Source organism: Drosophila busckii, chromosome 2L (genome assembly GCF_011750605.1).
Source record: "Drosophila busckii strain San Diego stock center, stock number 13000-0081.31 chromosome 2L, ASM1175060v1, whole genome shotgun sequence".
Taxonomy (NCBI): Eukaryota; Metazoa; Arthropoda; class Insecta; order Diptera; family Drosophilidae; genus Drosophila; species Drosophila busckii.
Window position 1 is genome coordinate 3424473 of NC_046604.1, and position 20481 is coordinate 3444953.

At 41.3% G+C, this 20481-nt stretch overlaps 4 protein-coding genes and 1 non-coding gene across 9 annotated transcripts in view; 4 read left to right on the forward strand and 1 right to left on the reverse strand.

Moving 5' to 3' along the window:
- The first annotated feature begins 7175 nt into the window (after window positions 1-7175).
- Window positions 7176-8195, forward strand: LOC108606970 (protein lifeguard 3). The gene is made up of 3 exons (XM_017997537.2): window positions 7176-7350; window positions 7406-7654; window positions 7707-8195. Exons 1-3 carry the CDS (start codon window positions 7219-7221, stop codon window positions 8064-8066), a joined length of 741 nt encoding a protein of 246 aa, XP_017853026.2. The 5' UTR covers window positions 7176-7218; the 3' UTR covers window positions 8067-8195.
- A 426-nt stretch (window positions 8196-8621) lies between these two features.
- On the forward strand, window positions 8622-9133 carry LOC108606985. The gene is given in 2 exon segments (XM_017997562.2): window positions 8622-8836; window positions 8838-9133. Coding segments are annotated over 2 exon segments (348 nt in total). The 5' UTR covers window positions 8622-8704; the 3' UTR covers window positions 9054-9133.
- A 1663-nt stretch (window positions 9134-10796) lies between these two features.
- Window positions 10797-12678, forward strand: LOC108608237 (facilitated trehalose transporter Tret1-like). The gene is made up of 4 exons (XM_017999564.2): window positions 10797-11024; window positions 11085-11523; window positions 11578-12059; window positions 12123-12678. The coding sequence occupies exons 1-4, from the start codon at window positions 10797-10799 to the stop codon at window positions 12267-12269; spliced, it is 1296 nt and encodes a 431-aa protein (XP_017855053.2). The 3' UTR covers window positions 12270-12678.
- A 218-nt stretch (window positions 12679-12896) lies between these two features.
- The window catches only part of LOC108607846 (mitogen-activated protein kinase-binding protein 1), a 34140-nt gene continuing 26555 nt past the window's right edge, over window positions 12897-20481 (reverse strand). For 3 of the 5 annotated variants that reach the window (XM_033295002.1, XM_033295001.1, XM_033295003.1), the window contains exons 7-16: window positions 19607-19920; window positions 19396-19541; window positions 18509-18617; window positions 15247-15342; window positions 15025-15170; window positions 14889-14964; window positions 14368-14442; window positions 14110-14301; window positions 13898-14051; window positions 12906-13836 (exon numbers count right to left, since the gene is read on the reverse strand). In XM_033295002.1, coding sequence (XP_033150893.1) covers window positions 13644-13836; window positions 13898-14051; window positions 14110-14301; window positions 14368-14442; window positions 14889-14964; window positions 15025-15170; window positions 15247-15342; window positions 18509-18617; window positions 19396-19541; window positions 19607-19920 — 1501 coding nt within the window. In that variant the 3' untranslated portion in view covers window positions 12906-13643. Of the gene's footprint in view, window positions 13837-13897; window positions 14052-14109; window positions 14302-14367; window positions 14443-14888; window positions 14965-15024; window positions 15171-15246; window positions 15343-15826; window positions 18329-18508; window positions 18618-19166; window positions 19212-19395; window positions 19542-19606; window positions 19921-20481 lie in introns of all 5 variants that reach the window. The other 2 variants (XM_033295004.1, XM_033295000.1) reach the window with 2 other exon arrangements.
- On the forward strand, window positions 18893-18959 carry Trnag-gcc. The gene has a single exon. It is a non-coding gene; the product is annotated as a tRNA-Gly (tRNA).

Sequence of the window (20481 nt, forward strand, 5' to 3'; positions counted from 1 at the left end):
CGTCCAGTCAGTGAAGATCTATATAAAGAGCGGCATTCTAAAAAAGATGGAAAATGGAGCGCAACGCAATCAGACAAACGCTATTGAGAACAACCTTTCAACAACAACAATTACAACAATAAGCATTAAGACAAAAGTCTTAGTTGATTAATTAGCTGGCTTTAGTTTTGAAATAAATATATGTAATATGGCAGCATAGCAAGCAGCTTTTTGTCATTATAATACAATATACAATGTATACTAAAATAATAGTAATTATTTGGCAGTAAACAAAATGCTTAATTATATAAAAGTAATATTAATTGTATTATGTATAAAAATAACGTAAAGTAATATATCGACTGACAAACCAAGCTTAAAATTTTGTATGTAATTAGAATAATAACAAAATATTAAATAACACTTTTCATTTTGAAATATATATTATATTATTAAGTGAAGAAGCAGTACTTCAAAAGTGTACTATAACATCACATACATTGTACTGAATTTTTAACCTAACAGCATAGTGATCATGAATTTAGCCTAGCACGATATCCTCATCGTCGACCAATAGTTTTAGTAAACCCTTGCCGGCGAAGTCTTCTTAGGGGTCTAGCAGGTAAAAGTCTTCTTGCAAGCAAGCTGGAGTGCCTCATCAATCTGTCCGCATATCGGCTCTTATTAGTAATCAATAAATACAGCTAACTAAAGTTAAAGTTGCTTCAGGATCCGTTCGAGCAGCAAAGCTATCATTGTTGTCGACTGATGATGATAACTGATGATTAGTCAGATGGCTTCCGCTCTCAAGGATGTGGACTACAAACTGTTGTCTGTGAAGCGCTGAAGTCCATTAGAGGAGAGAAGCTCTCCAGCCTCTCCAGGCGACGCAGCTATTGCCATGCTGTTGTCCTCATGCAGCGCAAGCTGTTTGTTTTTTGATAAGAATAAAGATGTAGATTCAGATGAACTGCCTTTTGACTTACATTCTTCTAGATATAGGGTATGGCATGAATGTCATTTGCGTGACTAGCTACAGGCCTGTATATTGTGGCTACATGCAGCTCAATGCTATAAGTAGCTTTGGTATATGATATATTCAGCAAATGAATGATATTAGAGAAACGCCGCTCTCAATTAATGGAACAAAAAGAGTTACATCAATAACAAATGGTTGTTACATCAATTACAAAACTTTGACAGGCTCTTAGTCAGCGAAAAAAAATCCGATTGAACTGACTTATACCATTAATTGTAGGCATAGATAACACAAATGAAATAGGTATACAAATGTATGATATAAAAATTATTTGGCTAAGTTATGAACAAACAAGACAAACTTCTGTGAAATATCGCACTTTGATAAGCCGTAATTCAGCGAAATTGTGTCCGATTTCGGAGTTTCATGCGTTGTTAGACTCGTGAAGATGCATAGAATAAAACTGATTCAAACTTGGAAAGTCTACGATTTTCAATATTTTGGCAAAAAAACGTGATGTAACCCCTGTAAATTTTTGCCAAAAATGATGCCGTCTTCATTTCTAGTCACTTTCTAACTTTGAGAGGCTATATCTCAGCCAAAAAAATCGCACAGAAGTGTTTTCAAGCTAATTTACTCATGAGATACTAACTAAACATATGCTGTGTTGTGTTCGATAGATACAAAATTGTTTATGACATAGTATGGCAACAAAACCAATGCTGCAGAGTAACTTTTTGTTTAATTTCAAACTTTGCAGAGCTACAACTCGGCTAAAAAAAGTCCGATCCAAATGCTTTGTACGTCAAAATGTTGGCGTGGAAAGCACAATTAAAATGAGTGTAAGAGTGTATGATATACAAATTATTTGGCGAAATTATGAGCAAAATAGTAAACAAACAAGACAAATTTTTGTGAAAAATCGCATTTTGATAAGCCGTAATTCAGCGACATTGCATCCGATTGCGGAGTTTACTTGTTAGACTCGTGAGATGCATAAGAATAAAACTGCATTCAAACTTGGAAAGTCTGAGTTTTTCGATATTTTGGCAAAAAACGTCTTCATTTCTTATCACTTTCTAACTTTCAGAAGCTATATCTCAGCCAAAAAAATCGCACAGAAGTGGTTTTAGGCTTAATTGACTCATAAGACTCTAAATAAGCATATGCTGTTGTGTTTGATAAACAAAAAATTGTTTTTGAAATAGTTATGGCAACAAAACCAATGCTGAGAGTACTTCTTTGTTTAAATCTCTGACTGGCAAAGGCCTAAACTCAGCTACAAAAACATCCGATCTAAAATGCTTTATACGTCTATTGTTGGCGTGGAAAGCACAATTAAAATTAGTATAAGATTGTAATGATATACAAATTAAATTGGCGAAGTTATGAACAAAATATTAAACTAACTAGACAAATTTTTGTGAAATATCAATTTTTGATAAGCTATAATTCAGCGAAATGGCGACCGATTTCAGAGTTTTGTGCCTTGTTAAACTTATTATGTGCGTCTGAATAAAGACTGCATTCAATTTGGGAGTTTCAAATTTACAATATTTGGCAAAAAATGCAGTGTTACCCCTTGAATAATTCAAATGCAAAAATATTAAGTCTTAAATGCAAAATGTAATGAATGCAACATTGTTTTCAGCATCAATACAAGCATGCAACAGTAAATTATTTGATGATTTTTAGCCAAAATAGGACTGAAAACCAATGCTGCTTACTTGTGTTTTGCTTAAGATCTCACTGCTGTTATGAATGTTTTATTTCAGACTTTGTTGAGCTCAATCTCACCAAAGTAATAATAAAACTAAAAGAATTTCTTTTAAAAAAAGAACTAAATTCATTTTGAATTGGGAAAATAATTGGACGATGTGGCAAAAGTAAGTATGGCGGATATACAAGGTGAGTAAGGTAAGTATTTTCTCAAACTAATAATGTAGCCTTCAATGAAATAAAATAATTAAATATTTATTTAGACACATGACAGATACATCAATAATAAAAGATTGTGTTGTAATATAATCAACAGAGGGGTGTCTTGTAGACAAGCAACCAAAGGTTGTGATGCACGTTATAAACAAACTTTGCATTGTACATCAGCAATCAATGGTTGTTTTGTATATTAAAATTGTGTTGCAGATCAACAACAAATGTTGTTGTTTACATCAGCAACTAAAGGTTGGGTTGTATATTAACCACCAAAGGTTGACTGTACATCAACAACAACTAATTGGATGTTTGCTCTGTTTGTTTCTCTAATTGAGATCGATGGTCTTACTTACAAATACTAATCATATTTACTTAGTGTATCCGTTACTCAGTTGTACTTAATTAAAATTTAACTGTTACATTATAAATAAACTAAGTTCTTCTTTTCATTTGATCTTATTAAGTTTAATTGTAATCTTTTGTTGTTTTTATCGATTTGTTTTTTATACTAAAGTGCAAATGTAAACTTGATTTGCAATTCATAATAAATAAATAAATAAAGTTTAGACTCTTGCGACTTGTGTGCTGACTACGCTTAACTTTGATCGGTTTTTGGTTTGCTTATTCTCAATTTATTTGTGATATCTTTATTATAAAAAACATTTTATGTTTAGACATTGTTGTTGCCTTAACGCTGCTAATATTTAAATAATGCTAATGCAATGCGTACTTCACATTTGACAACAATTATTGCTGCATTTGGCCAAGAGGCGTTTTAATGGGCTCTAAACTGTCAGCTGACAGCCAGCCATGGGCCATGGCATATTTGCAACTTAATTAGAGGCAGTGGCGAACTGGTTGCCCACTCAAATGAAGCTGCATTTACATATAGAGACAGAGCTTTTGATCTGCTGTGGAGACAGAGCGGCAAGATGACGGCGGCGACTCTTGAGGTTGCTCATAAAAATGCAACAGATACGACACGGGGTTGGGCAGAGATCTGACATGAGCTGTGGCAACGCCTCATGTCACAAATGACAGTCGCTTAATTAAGCCCAACTGCTAGCAGTTAGCAGCTCGCTGCTTAGACTGGGACAGACACATGGAGAGCTGCATACCCTTTGGGGGCGGAGGTTAGAGAAGCTGTCGCATGTGTTGCCACTTCAGCTGAATCCATGCTCAGTGCTAAAGCCTCTATGAATAATAGCGCAACAAATCAAATGGGAACCGAAAACGAAATCAAAAAGCAACGCTTTATGCAAATGCAAAATATGAATTCGAATGCGAATGCGAATGCCTGCAGGAAAGGAGAAGTGAACGGGCCCTTAGCATATGCTCAAGCACACCACCCACTGGCAGCCAACCCGAACTCAATCTAAGCATCAGTGTCAGTTCAGTTCCGTTCAGTTCGGTTCAGATTATGCTGCGCTAAGTTGACAGTTTTTACAAGAGATCAACCCACACATACAGACAAAAGACGCAAAGCTTGTGCCCAATTCGAAATGACTTTTGACACCGGCTCGGCTCGCGGCATTCTTTTGAACCCAGTTGGATGCGAAACGCTGCGTTGCGTTGATTCGCATCAGGCCTTGGCAAAGCAAAGGACAACCCCCAAATATATGACAGGAATGCTTGGCTGGCTGGTTGGTTGGATTGATGGTCCTTCACTTGTTGTCATGTTGACATGTTGTCATATTGTCCGCGCACTGAATATTTCATTTCTTTTGATGTTTGCCTTATGTACGCCCAGCGACCACTTGAGTGGCCTCTCTCGCCATAGGTTCATCCCATAGACTTGTGAAAGCTTCAACAGTCCAACAGTCATTCAGATCACATTGCCATTAAAGCGACTTATTTGGCTAATTGAAGTTCAACCCCTCACCCAACTCCATTGTCACCATTTGAACTATGCAAATCACTCGCTGTCTCTATCTCCCTCTCTCTGCCTGTACTTAAACAGTTGGTGCCACTAATTAAGCTAATTAAGCCAGTAAGCATTGCTGTGTCTTTAACCTGATCCTGTTCATGGATGTATTGACGTTAAGATGGACTAAACTCTTGTTCTTTTAATTGGTTGCTATAATGCATCTTCAATTCAAATTAGCTTTGTTTTATTTACTTAGCTTAATATTTCTTTTAATATTTAATTGGCAATCTATTAAGAAAATAGTATAATGCAATTGACAATTTGTATTTGTATTTGATTATTGTCTTTGACTTGTTGTTTATGCCATCCAAATTGTTTACATTGCATAAACAACAAAATATGAGAGACTGGCGCCATAAGTATAAATTCGTTTGGACTGGCGTCTACCATTTTATTGCATATTAATAACTCTTATCGGGGTATGCAATCTGTGCTACGCCCATGGGAGGAGCTGGCTGTGGTGGCATCAAAACAACTCGAACACGCAGCAACAATGACAACAAAGTGTCCCATTCAGCGCGCCATTAAAATTATAATCCAATTCCATTGTTTAGCATCAAGGCAGACGCTGGCAAAGTCGCTGGCTGAGTCGCCTGGTAGGGGCATTATCACCTACACCTACAATAAACGCGAGCAGCGAGTGCAAGATGGAAAACAATAAGGCGAGCTCAAGCACTGAGTTGGATGGGGCAGGGGGAGATGCCGCTCAAGGATGCGGCACATTCGAGCGTAAATTGCAGTGTAATCTCTTCCGGATATGATTACGCTCTTAAATGATACAAGTCGGGCAGCTGGAGGGTTAGCAGCAACATGCTGTGTGACCTATCAGCATTGTATCTGCATCTGCAAGTGCACGCGTAAGTATCTTGCGCAATATGCTGTGATTATAATTTCTTAAAAAGCTAAAGCTGCATTTTTGTTCTTTCAATCACCAAGCCAGAGCGCTGCTTGCTGCCGTCTTAAGCACTCAGAGCTCAGCGGCTGGGGTCTGCCTCTGCCTCTGCCTCTATGGTTATTGCCACATAAGTGTATCTTTTTTATCCGCGACAACAATGCGCTCGCAAAAACACTTAGCACACTCTGTCAGCTTCTCTTTTACACTGCTGCTGCCATTTCCAATTTATTTTTATTTCATTTTTGCTGCCCTATGCGTTCAGCATGCCGTGCTGCTATTGTTGATAATTGTGCCGTTAATTGTCGAGGTGACGACCCTTCAACTATGACACTATGCAACACTTGGCTGCACTAAATATGTGGGCGGAGGTAGTTTATCCCTTACGCTCAGCCGCACTGACATAATAATCGTAGCTCAGCCTGCGTTGGCTGTCAGCTCTTAAAAAAACGGATTACAAAGATATAAATACCTTATGATCTTTGATATCCTTTTCCTGACTTCTCGTTTGGATTTGTAGCACAATTTGTTCAGTAGTTTTATTTTAAACAATTTCTTATGTAATTTATTGCAATGCCAAATTTCAATAAAACCTAAATTGTTGTTACTTTTGTTTAAAATGTGATTTAATTGATTTGAAATTCTGTGGCACTCTAGCGATAATTCTATGCTGATGTAAAATTAAAATCATATACATATATTTAGTTTATAAAATATATCAGTTACTCATATCAAACATAAGTTATGACTAACGCTTTGGCCCTTGCTTGGCTCTAATGACATTTGGAGCTGTGTGAGCTTGCACAGAATTTGATGGCAGCCTCGAGTGGCACAAACTGAAACTAATTAATGGAATGTAAGTCCAAGTGCTTGACGCTGTTGCAGTTTTTTGTGAATAAAAGTGAGATGCTTCAATGGTTCGAGGCTTGCAAATGTGGCCAAAAGCAAGCATACAAAGCAGCGAGGATAAATAAAAGCCAGCCCTGCCACATGCGTCCTTTCAGAGAGCTTGCCAGCCAGCCAGGCAGCACAAAGAGGCAGCAGCGGGGCAACTGACTGACTATCTGTCTGCCTGGGTCTGCGCCTGGGCGTGGCAACAACTGGGCGTTTTGTGCTCAGGTGTGAATAAGCGTGTAAGAAGTTGGCATAAGCCACAATCATTGAGGGGATGACACGACATCATGTTGGTTGGTGGTGACGATGATGATGAGCGACAATGGCGAGCTGGCAAGCTGCATTGGAAGCCGCTGAACCACACTAATTGAGCCGCGTTACATTGAGTTGAATGCATTTGAATGCGTTGTCCTGGCATCAGGCTTTATGCTCACAGTACTATGCGCGACATTGTAACATTGTCTTGTCTTGGGAACGCAAGCAACTGTGGCAGGGCCAACAACCCAACAACTATGCATAGCAAAAACAGAGTACACTTTATTTAATTGAAAATAAACTATAATATAATTCTACTAGAATACACACACACAGACACACACACACATATTAAATATGCGAGGTGGCACAAGCGACGAGATGCATGCCTGGGGGCATAAGAAGGAGTTGGACATTGTCTACACCACCGACTGGGATGATCGGGGCACAAGGCAACGGTTTATTTCGAAAGTTTGCATGATCCTCAGCGTAAGTTGCAGACTCTATAGCATTTTAATTTACCATAAGTATGTTATGGAGCTAGATTCAACTGCTGTTCACGGTTGCCTGCGTAAGCTTTTTCTTGTTTTACAAGCCTGCTGGGGATTGGGTGCGAGGACAATGGATAATGGCAATTTGCTGCAGTTGCGTCACTATGATGCTCATGTTTATATTTTGCTGCTGCTCTCAATATGCGCGCACAGTTCCATGGAATTATATAATATTAATTATATTTACGGTATGTGAAATGCTACTGCTAAGCTTTATCACCTCCTGGTACAAAACAAAATGGGTAAGTTTTGTGGCCATCGATTCAACTGCCACTAATTAACTTTATGCTGCAGGTTTTTATAGCCATGGGTGCCACTTGCGGCGTTGTCATTTTTCTTGGGGCATTCGCACTCTTTGTGCCCTACGACTTTACGCGCTGGGGCACGTATTTATTTGGAGCCGGTGTTGCACTTATGATCATGGGAATATTTTATGCTATTTTTGGCTTGCATGATAAAATTTTTGGCTGGATTATTGCGAGTTTTGGACTTACGTTAGCGTCACTTTATCTCGTATTCGACATACAATTGATGACGGGCAAACATAAAAATGCATATGACGAGAGCGATTATGTTTTTGCTGCCATTTCCATCTATGTGGACATTATCAATATATTTTACTATATTCTAATGATGCTGGGCCTAGCAAACTGAAAGGGTAGTAAATAGTTGTTTTAAATAATTCCAGACTTTTATTAATTTCATTTTGGTTCAGTTAGTGTACTTGGCATATAATTTTTCGCACTAACTATACTCGAAAAGTGTATTGTATAAAATTATATCAAAGTAGAGCTTAAAATTAAATGTATATTTTATAAAAGTTCAAGTTGTAATCAAATGCTGATCCAAAAATATATGTGGACAGTAAAAAGAATTCTAAATACAATTAGATTTTGCAAAAATGTATTTCTTTTAATTTTAATATATTCTCAGCTCAGCAGCCAAGGTTTATGTATATTCAAATTCGCAGAATGGTGGCTTGCACAGCTGAGTTTGAATTCACCATACAGTCTCTGAACTCACCACGCTTCATTGCCGCTTAAGCTGCTGCCACTCACCTAAGCCAGCTGACAAAGTTTGAATTTCATTTGAGTGCGGTTAACTTTTAAAAGAGAGTAAAATAATAAATTCTAACTAGTTGGCTATTTGAAATTTAAAATAAAATACGAAGCTAGTTGCTTGTTCAAATGCTTCACATTTAGTCATTCATTCAAGCTTAAGCAAACGTTTCTCTGCAGTCTGTGTATATATTTAATATTTATTTTATTATTCATAAAATAAAAAGCCCAAACATGGGCGAGGTACAGCGTTTGCTGGACGAGCTAAGTCAGACGCTCTGCAAATTCCGGGAGATGCGACGCGTGGCTATGATCAATTTACTCAATCAGGTGCGTTGCTGTGAGTGCGGGCACAAGAAGCGTTTGCTCTGCGCCGTGCAACAGACGCCAAAGAAGCAGCAGAGGAAGAGCTGCTCATCGAATGTGTCCAGGTCTGCTCACTGCTTGCCTCAGTCTGATGCTGCTGCTTACCATCTACGGCGGGCATCTGGCACGGCGCTATAATCACGTGCGTGCCTACGGCAGCAACGCCTGTGGATCCACGTTCTTTTACACCTACACGGACTGCGATGTGTGTGTCTAGCTGCGGCAGAGGGCGCAAGAGAGCAGGGGCAGTTTAACTCGTGAATATATATCGCATTTATATTTTGATGCGGCATGCCATTCAATGTAGTAACTGCATTTACTGTGCTAGGGGGGGAGTGGGGGGCGTGGCGTTGGTCAGAGTACGTGCCACCCCCAAATAAGTGTGCCACGGGTAGAGGCGTGTCTGGCGCTGACTGCTTATTGAGAATATTTCGTGCATAAATGTTTGCCTCGCTTTATGATTGGGCGCTGCTATTAATAATTCATAAGCTTGCATGTCAGAGCAGGACACGAATACCAAATGACAGAGATAGCAACACAAAGTATACACATTGTTCAAGTGTGTGTGTGTATGTGTGTGTGTGTGGGGTGTATCTTTTTACTATTTATGAACGCACATTTGGCCAGAGTCTTATTAAATTAAACAGCGACCAATGCTCTAATAACCCATAACAGTTGCAATTATATCATCCATTCACCCCCCAAGTTAGTCACAGCTTAGATCAATATTGACACAATTGAATTGGACTCTAGGGATGGGTGCGTATCAATGTCCAACGACAAACTGAACAACTGCCAACAATGAAGCTGCCACATGTGGCAAGGCTAGCTGTAAAGTTTAAAGCGAGCTTACCTGCTGGGTGGGTGTAGCTTTCAACGCCTGCTGCGTTGCTCAATTGTGCTCGAAGTGGGCGGCAGCTGCGACACGCCTCATCAATAATTGTAAATGGTCAGCATGATTTCAAAGAATGTCCAAGCAAGCGGGTTCAAGCAACTGTCTTGAACTTCTATAGGTTTCACAATTGTAAACTGGAATTATTTGCATTAATTAGCTGCGTACTCAATATAGCGAGTGTTTACTGTAAGCTAACGCTGCCTTGATCTTGTTCTGCTGCTCAATTTATGTTTACAAGAGAAGTAGAGAGAACACCAAAAAATTGTAATTTTGCGTCTCAAAACTCTAAACTTGATATTTATCAACTAGTTTCAATTGCTGAATATTATTGTTATATAACGTAGTAATGCTAAAGCTGTAATACTCTGTCTAAGTATTGTATATAAATATTATTAATTTTAATTTAATTATTTTGCCATAAAGTATATAGCATAACTAAGGGGCTGTCCATATTGTTTGATTGTGGGAGTCTTGGACAATGATTACGTAATCATTTTATACAAATATTTTTGTTAAAAGTATTTGTTTAAAAATTTAGTTTCGCGCCGATTACTCCGCCAATAAGTACCGAATGGATCTCCGTGGAATCTCTGTTTGAAAATATAGGTTAAAAGAACAAATTTGCTTATTTTTTTTTCTTGTGATTACGTAATAATTGCGGGAAGGGGGAGGTTGTTCATTGAATGATTTTTTTTGATTACCAGGGGGGGAGGGGGTCAAAAGTCGCCGTGATTACGTAATATATGAACAGCCCCTAACTGAAATTAAAATCATAATTTGTGTTTAAAAAATGTTACTGCTATATTCAATACCATTCGCTAAAACTCTCAATCTATAGAGTATTTATTCTGTTAGGAGCTACTATAAAATGCGTGTGCCAAATAGTTTGGTTTAGCATATGATCTTATGTCTAGCCGGGCAGCAGACGTTGAAATATATTTAACATAGAAAATGTTTAAGAAACATACATTTAATCAATATTATGCTGCGCTAAGTGGTTTGTGTTCTAAGTTCGTGCCTATCCCAAGTCGAATAATATTAACTTTTGTTTAATCTGCAGCAAATATGTTAACGTTCATATATGGCGCCGCCATAGCTTGGCTCTCAGCCAGCTATCTACAGCTGCAGAGTAAAAACAGTCGCTTGCTAACTGGACCACTGAGCAAATCCGAGCTGGGCTGGATATCTGCGGCATTGGCGCCAGGCGCATTTTGCGGCAGCATCTGCTTGACCTGGCTAGCTGACAAGCTGGGACGCAAGCGCTGCCTGCAATTCTTAGCCCTGCCCATGCTGGTAAGCATTAGAATTATATTAGCATTATATGAAAGTATCTCAAAGCCAACCGTTCAACAGCTGTCTTGGCTACTGATTGCCACAGCACGCTATCCAGTTCAACTGTGTGTATCACGTTTTCTTGCCGGCTGCTCTGGCGGCACCGTCTTCTCCGTCATACCCGTGTACGTTACAGAAATAGCTGAGAATCGTCTACGCAGCACTCTGGGCACCTTTCTCGGCTTAAGCTGCGGTTTGGGCGTGCTGATCATCTATGTGCTTAATTATTTCTTCGACTATGTGCACGTTGCTTGGTTTATGTGTGGACTGCCTGTGCTTTTTGTCTGCTGCTTTCAACGTAATCCAGAGACAGCACAATATCTGGTTAAAGCCGACAAGGCAGCAGCAGAGCGATCGCTTTGCTTTTATCGCGGTAACTGCGCTACGGACAAGGAGCTGACCCAACTATGCGAGCCACTGCAGAAGGTGGAGATTGTCTATGCTGCAGCTAAGGCGCCAGGTAAGCAAGCTTAACTTATTTACAGTCACTGCAACTTTAACACTTTTCTTTTAGCCAAGTCTAAGACGCGCAAGGCATTCTTCATTGGCCTAGGACTAGTGCTCACGCTTGAGCTGTCTGGCTGCATTGTCATGATGAGTTTCGCAGCCATAATCTTCAATAAAGCTGGCTCCCATTTGCCCGCTATGATCTCGGCCATCATTGTGAGCTCTATATATTTGATTGGCTGCTATGTGGCTGCGCTGTTTGTAGAACGCGCTGGACGCAAGACCATGTTGCTCTGCTCCATCTGCGGCATCTGTGTGGGCGAAATTATGATGGCCAGCTATTATCAGCTGACTGCCATGGGCTATGACACTCACGCCTTCAACTGGCTGCCCGTCGCTGGCTTCTCCTTGATGGCGTTCACCTGCGCCTGCGGTGCCACATCTGTGACATATGTGATTCTAGCCGAGATTATGCCGCCCAAGCTGCGAGTTACTCTTGTTAGACTGGAAATGTCTATACTATTCATATTGGCCAGCATAATTGCTTTTGTAAGTTGAAGATGCATTCGATTTAGTAGCAATTCTTATATATATATAATCCTCCCCATATAGAGCTTTACATATTTGAGCGCGTACTTGGGCATGGGCGGACTTATCTTTACGTTTGCTGCATTCTCATTTATTGGCGCTGTATTTGTTCTAATCTTTGTGCCCGAAACCAAAGGTAAATCCATCGAAGACATACAAGAGAGCCTCTAACTTTTATGTCTTTCATCACACAAAATATAATTGTTTATTGTTTACCATTAAAATCATTGACGAACGTTAGATCTGTTTATTATTTCTCATATTCTCGCATCATTTACAGTTTGCTTTAGGTTTTAGTACTCATAATGAATGTAAGTAATTGAATATTATTTTTGGTGTTGGCCGCTTCCCATCATATTAAAAATACAATATATATATATATATATGTATATGTGTATGTGTTTGTGTATATACCGTAAGTCGTATGCATGACATAGGACCAGGTCATCTGATTAGCTAGTGGGTGGTGCTCTCTAAGCAACTTGACAGTAAGTTGCTCGAGTTTCGAATTTAAATCGTAGTTGGTTAAATAATAAAACGAAAAAATAAACAAAGCTATTAAATATATGTGTATATATATTTTGTATGAAAATTATGCATTTTCTTTTGTATTAATATTTTGTTTTTCTTTGTTTTCAAGTTAGTTGCTTTTTAGTTTAGTTTAGTTTGCGTGTGTGTGAATAGCGTAATTAGAATTAGAGTTAAATCGTGTTTTGCTTGCTGCTCGGGTTTGTTCTGCTTTAAGTTAAATTTAATACATTTCATTTAGTTGTAAATTATTGTAAATATTAAGACTAATACATGTTAGTTTTTAAACAAATTTTTTAAGTGTAATAAATTTTAGGTATAGCTTGTAAATACAATCGAATATTTAACTACTAAATTACAGAACGTTGTCATTGGAAATTTCATATTGCCATATAGTCTGGAAAAAGTCGTTTCATATGCTAAACACTTCTTAAGCACTTGGTTAACACGAATCATATATAAGAGCTTGAATAAATATACTTGTATACAATACAATTGGAATTTTGGAATATGTAACTTTGATGCAAATTCTTGTTCACAATACATAAATATATATGTATAAAAAAACAAAAAATATAAAGCAGAAAATGGAAGAAAGCGCACTTTACAACTGGCTAACATTGTGGAAGACCACAATGAGCTCTACTTGGCTCGTCATCACACATTCTTAAACTCAAATAACACTTAACACATACAAAATTGCTTATCAAAACGTAACACACTTGAAGTTTACAATAAACAAATGTGAAGGCCAAAAAAAAACACATACAGTACGTACTTACAAACTTAGGAGCTAATAATAATAATTAGTCTATATAAACGTAAACTAGAAATGTTAATGCATTAATTAATTACAAATTAGTTGATGTTTTCTTTTTGTGTTGTGTGTGTGTGTGTGTATGTGTCTGTGCTGCTTTCTCAGTGGTTTACCAGGCGCCATTTGTTTAATAAATATTAGTTAGTTTGCTTTGTCCCCCAAAAAATTTAGTTGCCATTTGTCGTTAGCCTAAAGTAAGTCTAGGAGTTATTCTCACAGTCATCGGGTTTGTGCTTGGTGCGTAAATTGCTCAATAGATCGGCACAATTGTTGACCATCGTCATATAGCCGCCATTATCAAGATTCGCTGTCGTCGCTGCCGACAGCTGCTCCTGCTGCTGAAGTCCGCCAGCCCCAACGCTGCCATTGGCGCCGAGTGTTTTCTCGTTTTGTCTGCAAAGCAACAAGCGAATTAATTAAAATGTTTACAAATAAGTATAAAACAATTAGCTACCGATGGGTAATGCTGCCCAGCATGTTGCGCGACATAATCACAGCGTTCTCCAGCTCCTTCAGCAGCAGCGAGTTCTTCAGATTCGCATGCAGTTGCATTGCTGTCTGTGTTGTTGTATAAAGCTTGTTGATTACATTATGCACCTGTGCCTCAGCTGTAAACAAAAATGCAATTAGTATTTATAATTAGCCATAGCTGTATGGCACACTCACGATCCGTTGTTTCGTAATCCTCTGCAGCGCCAGCCTCGCTGCTTGGGCCTGTGCCACTACTGGGACTGTTGCCCATCAGTTTGACCTTGTGATCGAAGCCCAGATTACGTGGTCTGGGTGGCACCACAGGCTTGTTGTTCACTGCATTGTTTGGTGTCTCCTCAGAGCTGGAATCGTCTTGCAGCGCGGTGCCTACATTAAGTGCAAATTGATCAGTTTAGTTCACTGTAGTTAGTTTACTGTAGCTCAAGTACTTACCAGTGCCAAAGTTGGGCGCCTTGCGACGATTGCTGTTGACATTGTTGAGCTTGTTGTTGTACTGACGATTGGCAGCTGCAAGAAATAAAAATAAATTTTATTATTTATTATAACATTAATAAAATGTTCTCCATCTAAATTTAAATAATATACTGGCTCATAGTTTGAGCTAAACTAATCTTTTTAATCTATAAGTGTTACAATCAATTGAAAGCCTCCATAGTTTATCTCTAAGTTGCAAATTCGCTATAACTACTTAAGCTTAACTCTATTAGCTTATGTAGTTGTTTTGTTAACTTATAAATTTTACAATTAAATGAAATAAAGTCTCAACATGAATGTGCATGAACATTAAATTAACTTTCTTGATTAATTTTAACTATTTAAATTTAAAGCAATTGCAACAGTTTTCTAAGCCTTTAAAGTAGACATAAATATTTAGCTAAAACATTTCTAATTGTAATCCAAATAATCTGCCAGCTCGACTTATTCTTAAGCTTTTGTCGTGCCTTTGAACGTACCGATGGGTCCATTAGTACGACTCTGTCCATTGCTCATGCTGCGCATGCGATTGCTGTCCTCCGGCTCCGAATCGCTCTGCAAGCAACAACAAATAAATTTAATAGACATACAATTAAGTGAAATGTTTTAACTTACGCCCTGATTGAGCACATTCATTGAATTGCTGGAGGCGCCCAACCCGGACTTTCCCTGCAGACTGTTGCGCTTGCTGGCGGAGCGGGAGACGTTGCCATTGCGATGCTGCGCCATGGGCTTCTGTGGTGTGCCGTTTGTTTTGCTGGCTGCAGTGGCAAAAGAGAAGAAGAGAGAGAGATTAGTTGGAGCATTTAGGAGGCGACAGGCAGTGTAGGCGCTTACGCTTGCCAAAGTTGCCCATGTGTAGGTCGCTCAGCGAGCAGGCGCGTCGTATGGAGGACTCCTCAATGGGCATGGGATTGAGCGTTTTGGGATTACCTGTAAGTAAGGCATAGGCGGTTATAAGTCAGAGGGCATTGAGCATGCTTGGATAAGAGAGTACAAAAAATCAAGTACACGGTGCGCCGACAACAACAAGAAAGAAAAAGGGAAAACACTCGAATTAAACTAAACTAAAGTTACAAAAATGAATTAATTAATTGTAGCTCAATTTAATGGCAAAACATTTATGTACCTAAAGCTTATAATTCTTATTTTAAATAAATTTAATGGACAAGGGAATAATTTTTGCTTTTTCAACTCAAGCAATCAATATAACAAATTGTAGTTTTAATTAAAACTAAAAGTAAAGTTCTCTCTATAATTTCAATACAAAATATATAAATAATATTTAAGCTTAAGAAATTGCTTTGCTTACTTTCGCTTCAATTAAATAATGTAAGCATTGAGCTTAATTTATAAACTAATGAATAAATAAATGTGTGCATTTGTGTGTGTTTTTGGATGTGTGGATCACAACAGCGAGGCGTGCTTATCCTCAAACCTTGACTGGACTCCGCTGCAGCGTTTGGCGCGCTCTTGCTGGCAGCCATTTGCTGCTGCTGCTGCTGCTTATCATCATCCGCTATGACCTCCTTGGCCAGCTCCACCTCCTGGCCAAAGGCAAAGTCGGCGCTCTCAAGCACATCGGGCAAACTGCAATTGCGACGTATGTGACGCGCATAGGCGCAGAGTTCCGCCTCATTGGCGTTCAGCTGCTGCTCCAGCTGCTGCTGTTGCTGCTCCTCTTGGTGCTGCGCCTTGGCGAGCATGTCAAAGTTCATGGTCAGACTCTTCACATAGCCCTTTTGCTTGGAGTTGCAGGCAAAGGGACGCAGACGCGTCTCGGTGGCCAAACGTATTTGCTCCATTTTGCGCTCCTCCATGTCGATGAGCTTCTCAATGATGTCGATCTTCTTGGCAATGCTCTGGCATTGATGACTCGTCGAGTTGCCCGAGCGCTCCACATTGTCGAGGTTCTTCTGATGCTTCACGCGCGCCTGTTGTATCTCATCCACCACGGACTGCATGCCCGGCTTGGTGTAGCTCTGCATGTGCTCGAGATTCTCGGGCGCATTGCCGTTCTCTTGGAAATACATTTCAAAGCTGCGCTCGCCGCCATAGTCGCTGGGCAGACTGCCCACCAGCAGCTGCTCGCCCAGCTCCAGCTGCTGTTGCTGCTCCACCTCCTCCTGCGCCTGCGCCTGCGCATTGCTGTTGATGTCGCGCTGCCGCTTAGCACTGGGCGTATACTTGATCTGCGAGACTGTGTTGAAGCGCACGCTGATCTTGGGGCGCGTCTTCTGGCGCACGCTGGTGGCGCGTCGGCTGCTCTCGCTCGTGTCGAAGCGCGAGACTTTCTTCAAGCAGCTCTGGGTGGTGGCCAAGGCGCCGCTACTTACCGAGTTGCGCATGGCCGCCAGAGGGCGCTGCTGCTGCGCGCGCTGCTTCTCGTGCTCGAACTTCAGCAGATTATGCTCGAACTGCTGCACGACGCTGGCGGTGCGGGATTGCTTCTGGCGCTGCTGCTGCTTCTCGACGCTGCAGCTCAGGGTGGACACCAGATTGTGCGGCTTGGCAGGCACAGGCGGCTTGGGCTGCAGCGGCTTGCGCACAAACAATTCGCGCTGCTGACCCTGCGCCAGCGGATTCGAGTTGCGCTGCTGACGCTGCTGGGCAAAGTCGCTGCTGAGACTTTTGTTTACGCCGGAGTTGTACTGCTTGTTCTTGCTGCGCAGCGTGGGAATGTGATCCGAGGCGTGCGTCGCTGCAGCCGGCGGCGGCGCTGCTGCTGCTGCTAGGCGCGGATATGTTTTGGAGCTGGGCAGCGCGCTGGGCTTGAGCGGCTCCAGATTGTAGCCGGTGACATCGAAGCTGTCGTAGTTGGCGCTGGAGGCCGCCGCCTGGCGCATGTAATAGTCGAAGCCGCCATAGGCATTGGGACTGTTGCCGTAGGACTTGGACACGGGTCCGTGTATGATAAAGTTGCGTATGCCCGCATGCCGCAGCGTGTGGATTGGCTGCTCCAGTGGAGCGCTCTTGCAGTCGCTTTCGTCGGAGAGGACGCTCTCCAGGCTGTTGCAGTAGCTGCCGCCGTCTGAGAGCAGCGACTCCTGGCTGAGCTCGTGCGGCAACTGGCCGGCGCTGCTCAAGAAGAAGCTGGCGCTGGAGTGGCGCTGGGTCTCTAGGAAGCGCGCCTCCTCCAGACGCTGCTGGCTGGCAGCAAACTGCTCCGGCTGCAGTATATCCGACAAGGAGACCTTGCGCTCGCACTGATAGAACTCCCGATAGACATAGTACTGGGTGCGGCCACGTGGCGGCGTTGCCGTCGGCGTGGACTCACCCGTGCTGCCCAAGCCACGCAGATTGGCGGGCATGGAGCAGGAGGCGGGCAGCGCACTGGCCGCAGGCAGCTCATCCAGATCGCCATACTTGCGTGTTATCTCATCAATCATCTTCTCCGTATCCGCATGTATCATGTCCAGTATGGTGCGTGCATCATCCGCATAGACGGAATGCCGCTTGGGCTCCACGGCCACCACGCCACGCTCCGCCTCGGCTGACCACTCGACCTCCTCATGCACGGGCGAGACTGGACAGGATTTGTAGTGCTTCAATATGCTGGGCGTGCGGCGATTGTTGCCCGCCGGATTGCGCTTGGCGCCCAAGCGTGGCGCAGTCTGTGAGCCATACGTTCTGGATCCTGCGGCGCAGCTGGCATTGGCATGTGCAAAGGGCACTCCTGGCGGCGGATGAATTTGATGCACGCCCACGTGATGCGGATACGGCGGATAATGCTGCTGCACTTGACGCATAGTTTGAAAGTTTTGTTGCAACTTGGACTTGGGCGCGGCGCAGTTAAAATATTGCGTAGCGTTGTTATAAACCTGTTGCTGCTGCTGTTGTTGTTGTTGTGGTTGCTGCTTTGGGATTGTTGCTGTTGTTGTGGGAGCGCTAATATACTGTGGAGTTATATGGGAGGCAACTGGTTAGGTTAGAGCGCGCATAAAATGTTTACAAGTTGGGGTAAAGTGTAATTATATTGTTACCAAATATTGTTACCAGGGCGAGCATTAATACGCAGAGAGAAGAGAAACAAGGCAAAGGTTTTTAACGAAATCTACACTCAACTGGCCTTAGCTTTAAATATTGTTAGTTAGCTCACCTGGCTTTGTATAGCGTCCCGGACCGCCAGCTTGGCGTGCACCATCCAGATTTGCTGCCAGACTTAGATCCGATATGCTATGACTGCCACGCAGCGGTCGATGACCCACCTGTAAAATAAAAGCAATCAGCAATTAGTTGCATGCAAATGTCATAGCAGTCAGCAATTAGTCAGAATGCAAGTCTATGAGCTGCAGCTCTTTCAGCAGCTTTAGTTGTTGTTGTTGTTGTGAGTCAGTGCTTAACAGTTAGAGAGCGCGCAATTATTTTGCTCTCTCACCACGCGTTCACTCTGACAATGAGTGTTGCTATTTTTAGACATTAGTGAGCACGTTTTTGGGTGTGAGTGTAAGCAGACGCAAGTTTGGCAAACCTAACCCAACAAGCATCGTTCAGTGGTAGAATGCTCGCCTGCCACGCGGGCGGCCCGGGTTCGATTCCCGGCCGATGCAATCGCTTTTTTTTAATTTTATTTAGTTTTGAATTTAATGCGCCAATGCTAGGCAAATTAGTTAATTAGTTAGCGTCTTGTTTTTAGTGTATGTATGGCGTATTATTGCAAGCTTTAAGTATTGTTTTCGCAATTGAAATTAGATGAGCATGGAGTAGAGACGGAAGCATCAACAACAATAATTTGTAGGCATTTCAATTGCGCTCACCTCGGCTATGGCATTTAATTTTTTGACACCATTTTTACGCGTGCCCTAAATACGGCAAGGGGAATGGAGGGGGATGGTGTCGGTTTGTGTTGTGAATGTTGGAATACAGACACCAAAAAGTTTGATGCAAAACACACATAAAAACACAAAAGGTAGAAGGTAAAGAAAAATAAAAATAATAAACGCAAAATAAATAAAACTGTTGCCCAAACTGAAGCTTGTTACTCACATTCTCCAGCTGCTGCTTGACCTTGTTGATGACCTGCAGCAACTCCTCCTTCTTGGTGCTGGTATATGACTTGGTAATCGTTGGTGGCGCCACCGCAATGCCCTTGCCATTCTCCGTATTATGCTTGGCACTGATGCTGCGACGACCTGCGGCGTTAACCAAATGAGAAATGTCAGTTTGAGACGAAATAACTATCATAACGGATGCTTACTGCTTGTGCCACGCTCCAGCAGCAGTCCCGGCCCCTCGGGCAGTGCAGCCTGCAAGAAGCTGTTGCCGCTGCTTTGCGGCAAATTCTCGTTGCTGCCACCCAATGTGGAGGCCAGCGAACGTTCCGCATTCTCGGCACTGGGCGTGGAGCCCTCATCCTCGGTATCCGATGTGCCAGTCCCAGTGCCCGTGCTGGCCGTGTGGGAGCTGCCATTGCCGCCCGCTGTGCTCAGCTGCAGTCCGGATTTCTCAAACTTTTGCCGGCGCACCGACTTGCGCAGCTCGTCCTCATTCATGGCGGTCACCTTAAAGTCTCTGTTCAAACAAAATACAAACTGTTAGTACTGAGAGTGCTTGGAGTTTAAAAATAAATAAAAGTTCTTGCTATAATTTGATTATTTAGTAATTAATCTAAAGTAACTTTGAGAAATTGCTGTCCCTAAGACTTCGATAAAATTATGAAGCTCCAAAATTAATAAAGGTGTGGCTAGAAAATTTTCTTGCTATACTTTGATTGTTAGTTATATGTTTATATGTATTGTCGATTCGATCAGTTCCCTATTGAGAGTTTGCTGACTCTTGAAGTTGAAACCAATTTATCTATTTTACATTTTTTTCTTCCTTAATGTTCAGAACCTATTCTGATCTTTCTTTACTCTAATATTTTCAGCAATTTTAACATTATTGAGATCTTTTTCAATATAATTTCTATATATAATTTAATTATTCATCTATCTATAATTTCAAAGTAGAGATATTGCTATTCATTGTATCCTAAGTCTTCTACAACATTATTAAGTAAACAAAGCTCCTACAAATTGATTTGATGCTATAACTTATTTTACAGATATTCATTCCTAACTGTTTTCAAAAACT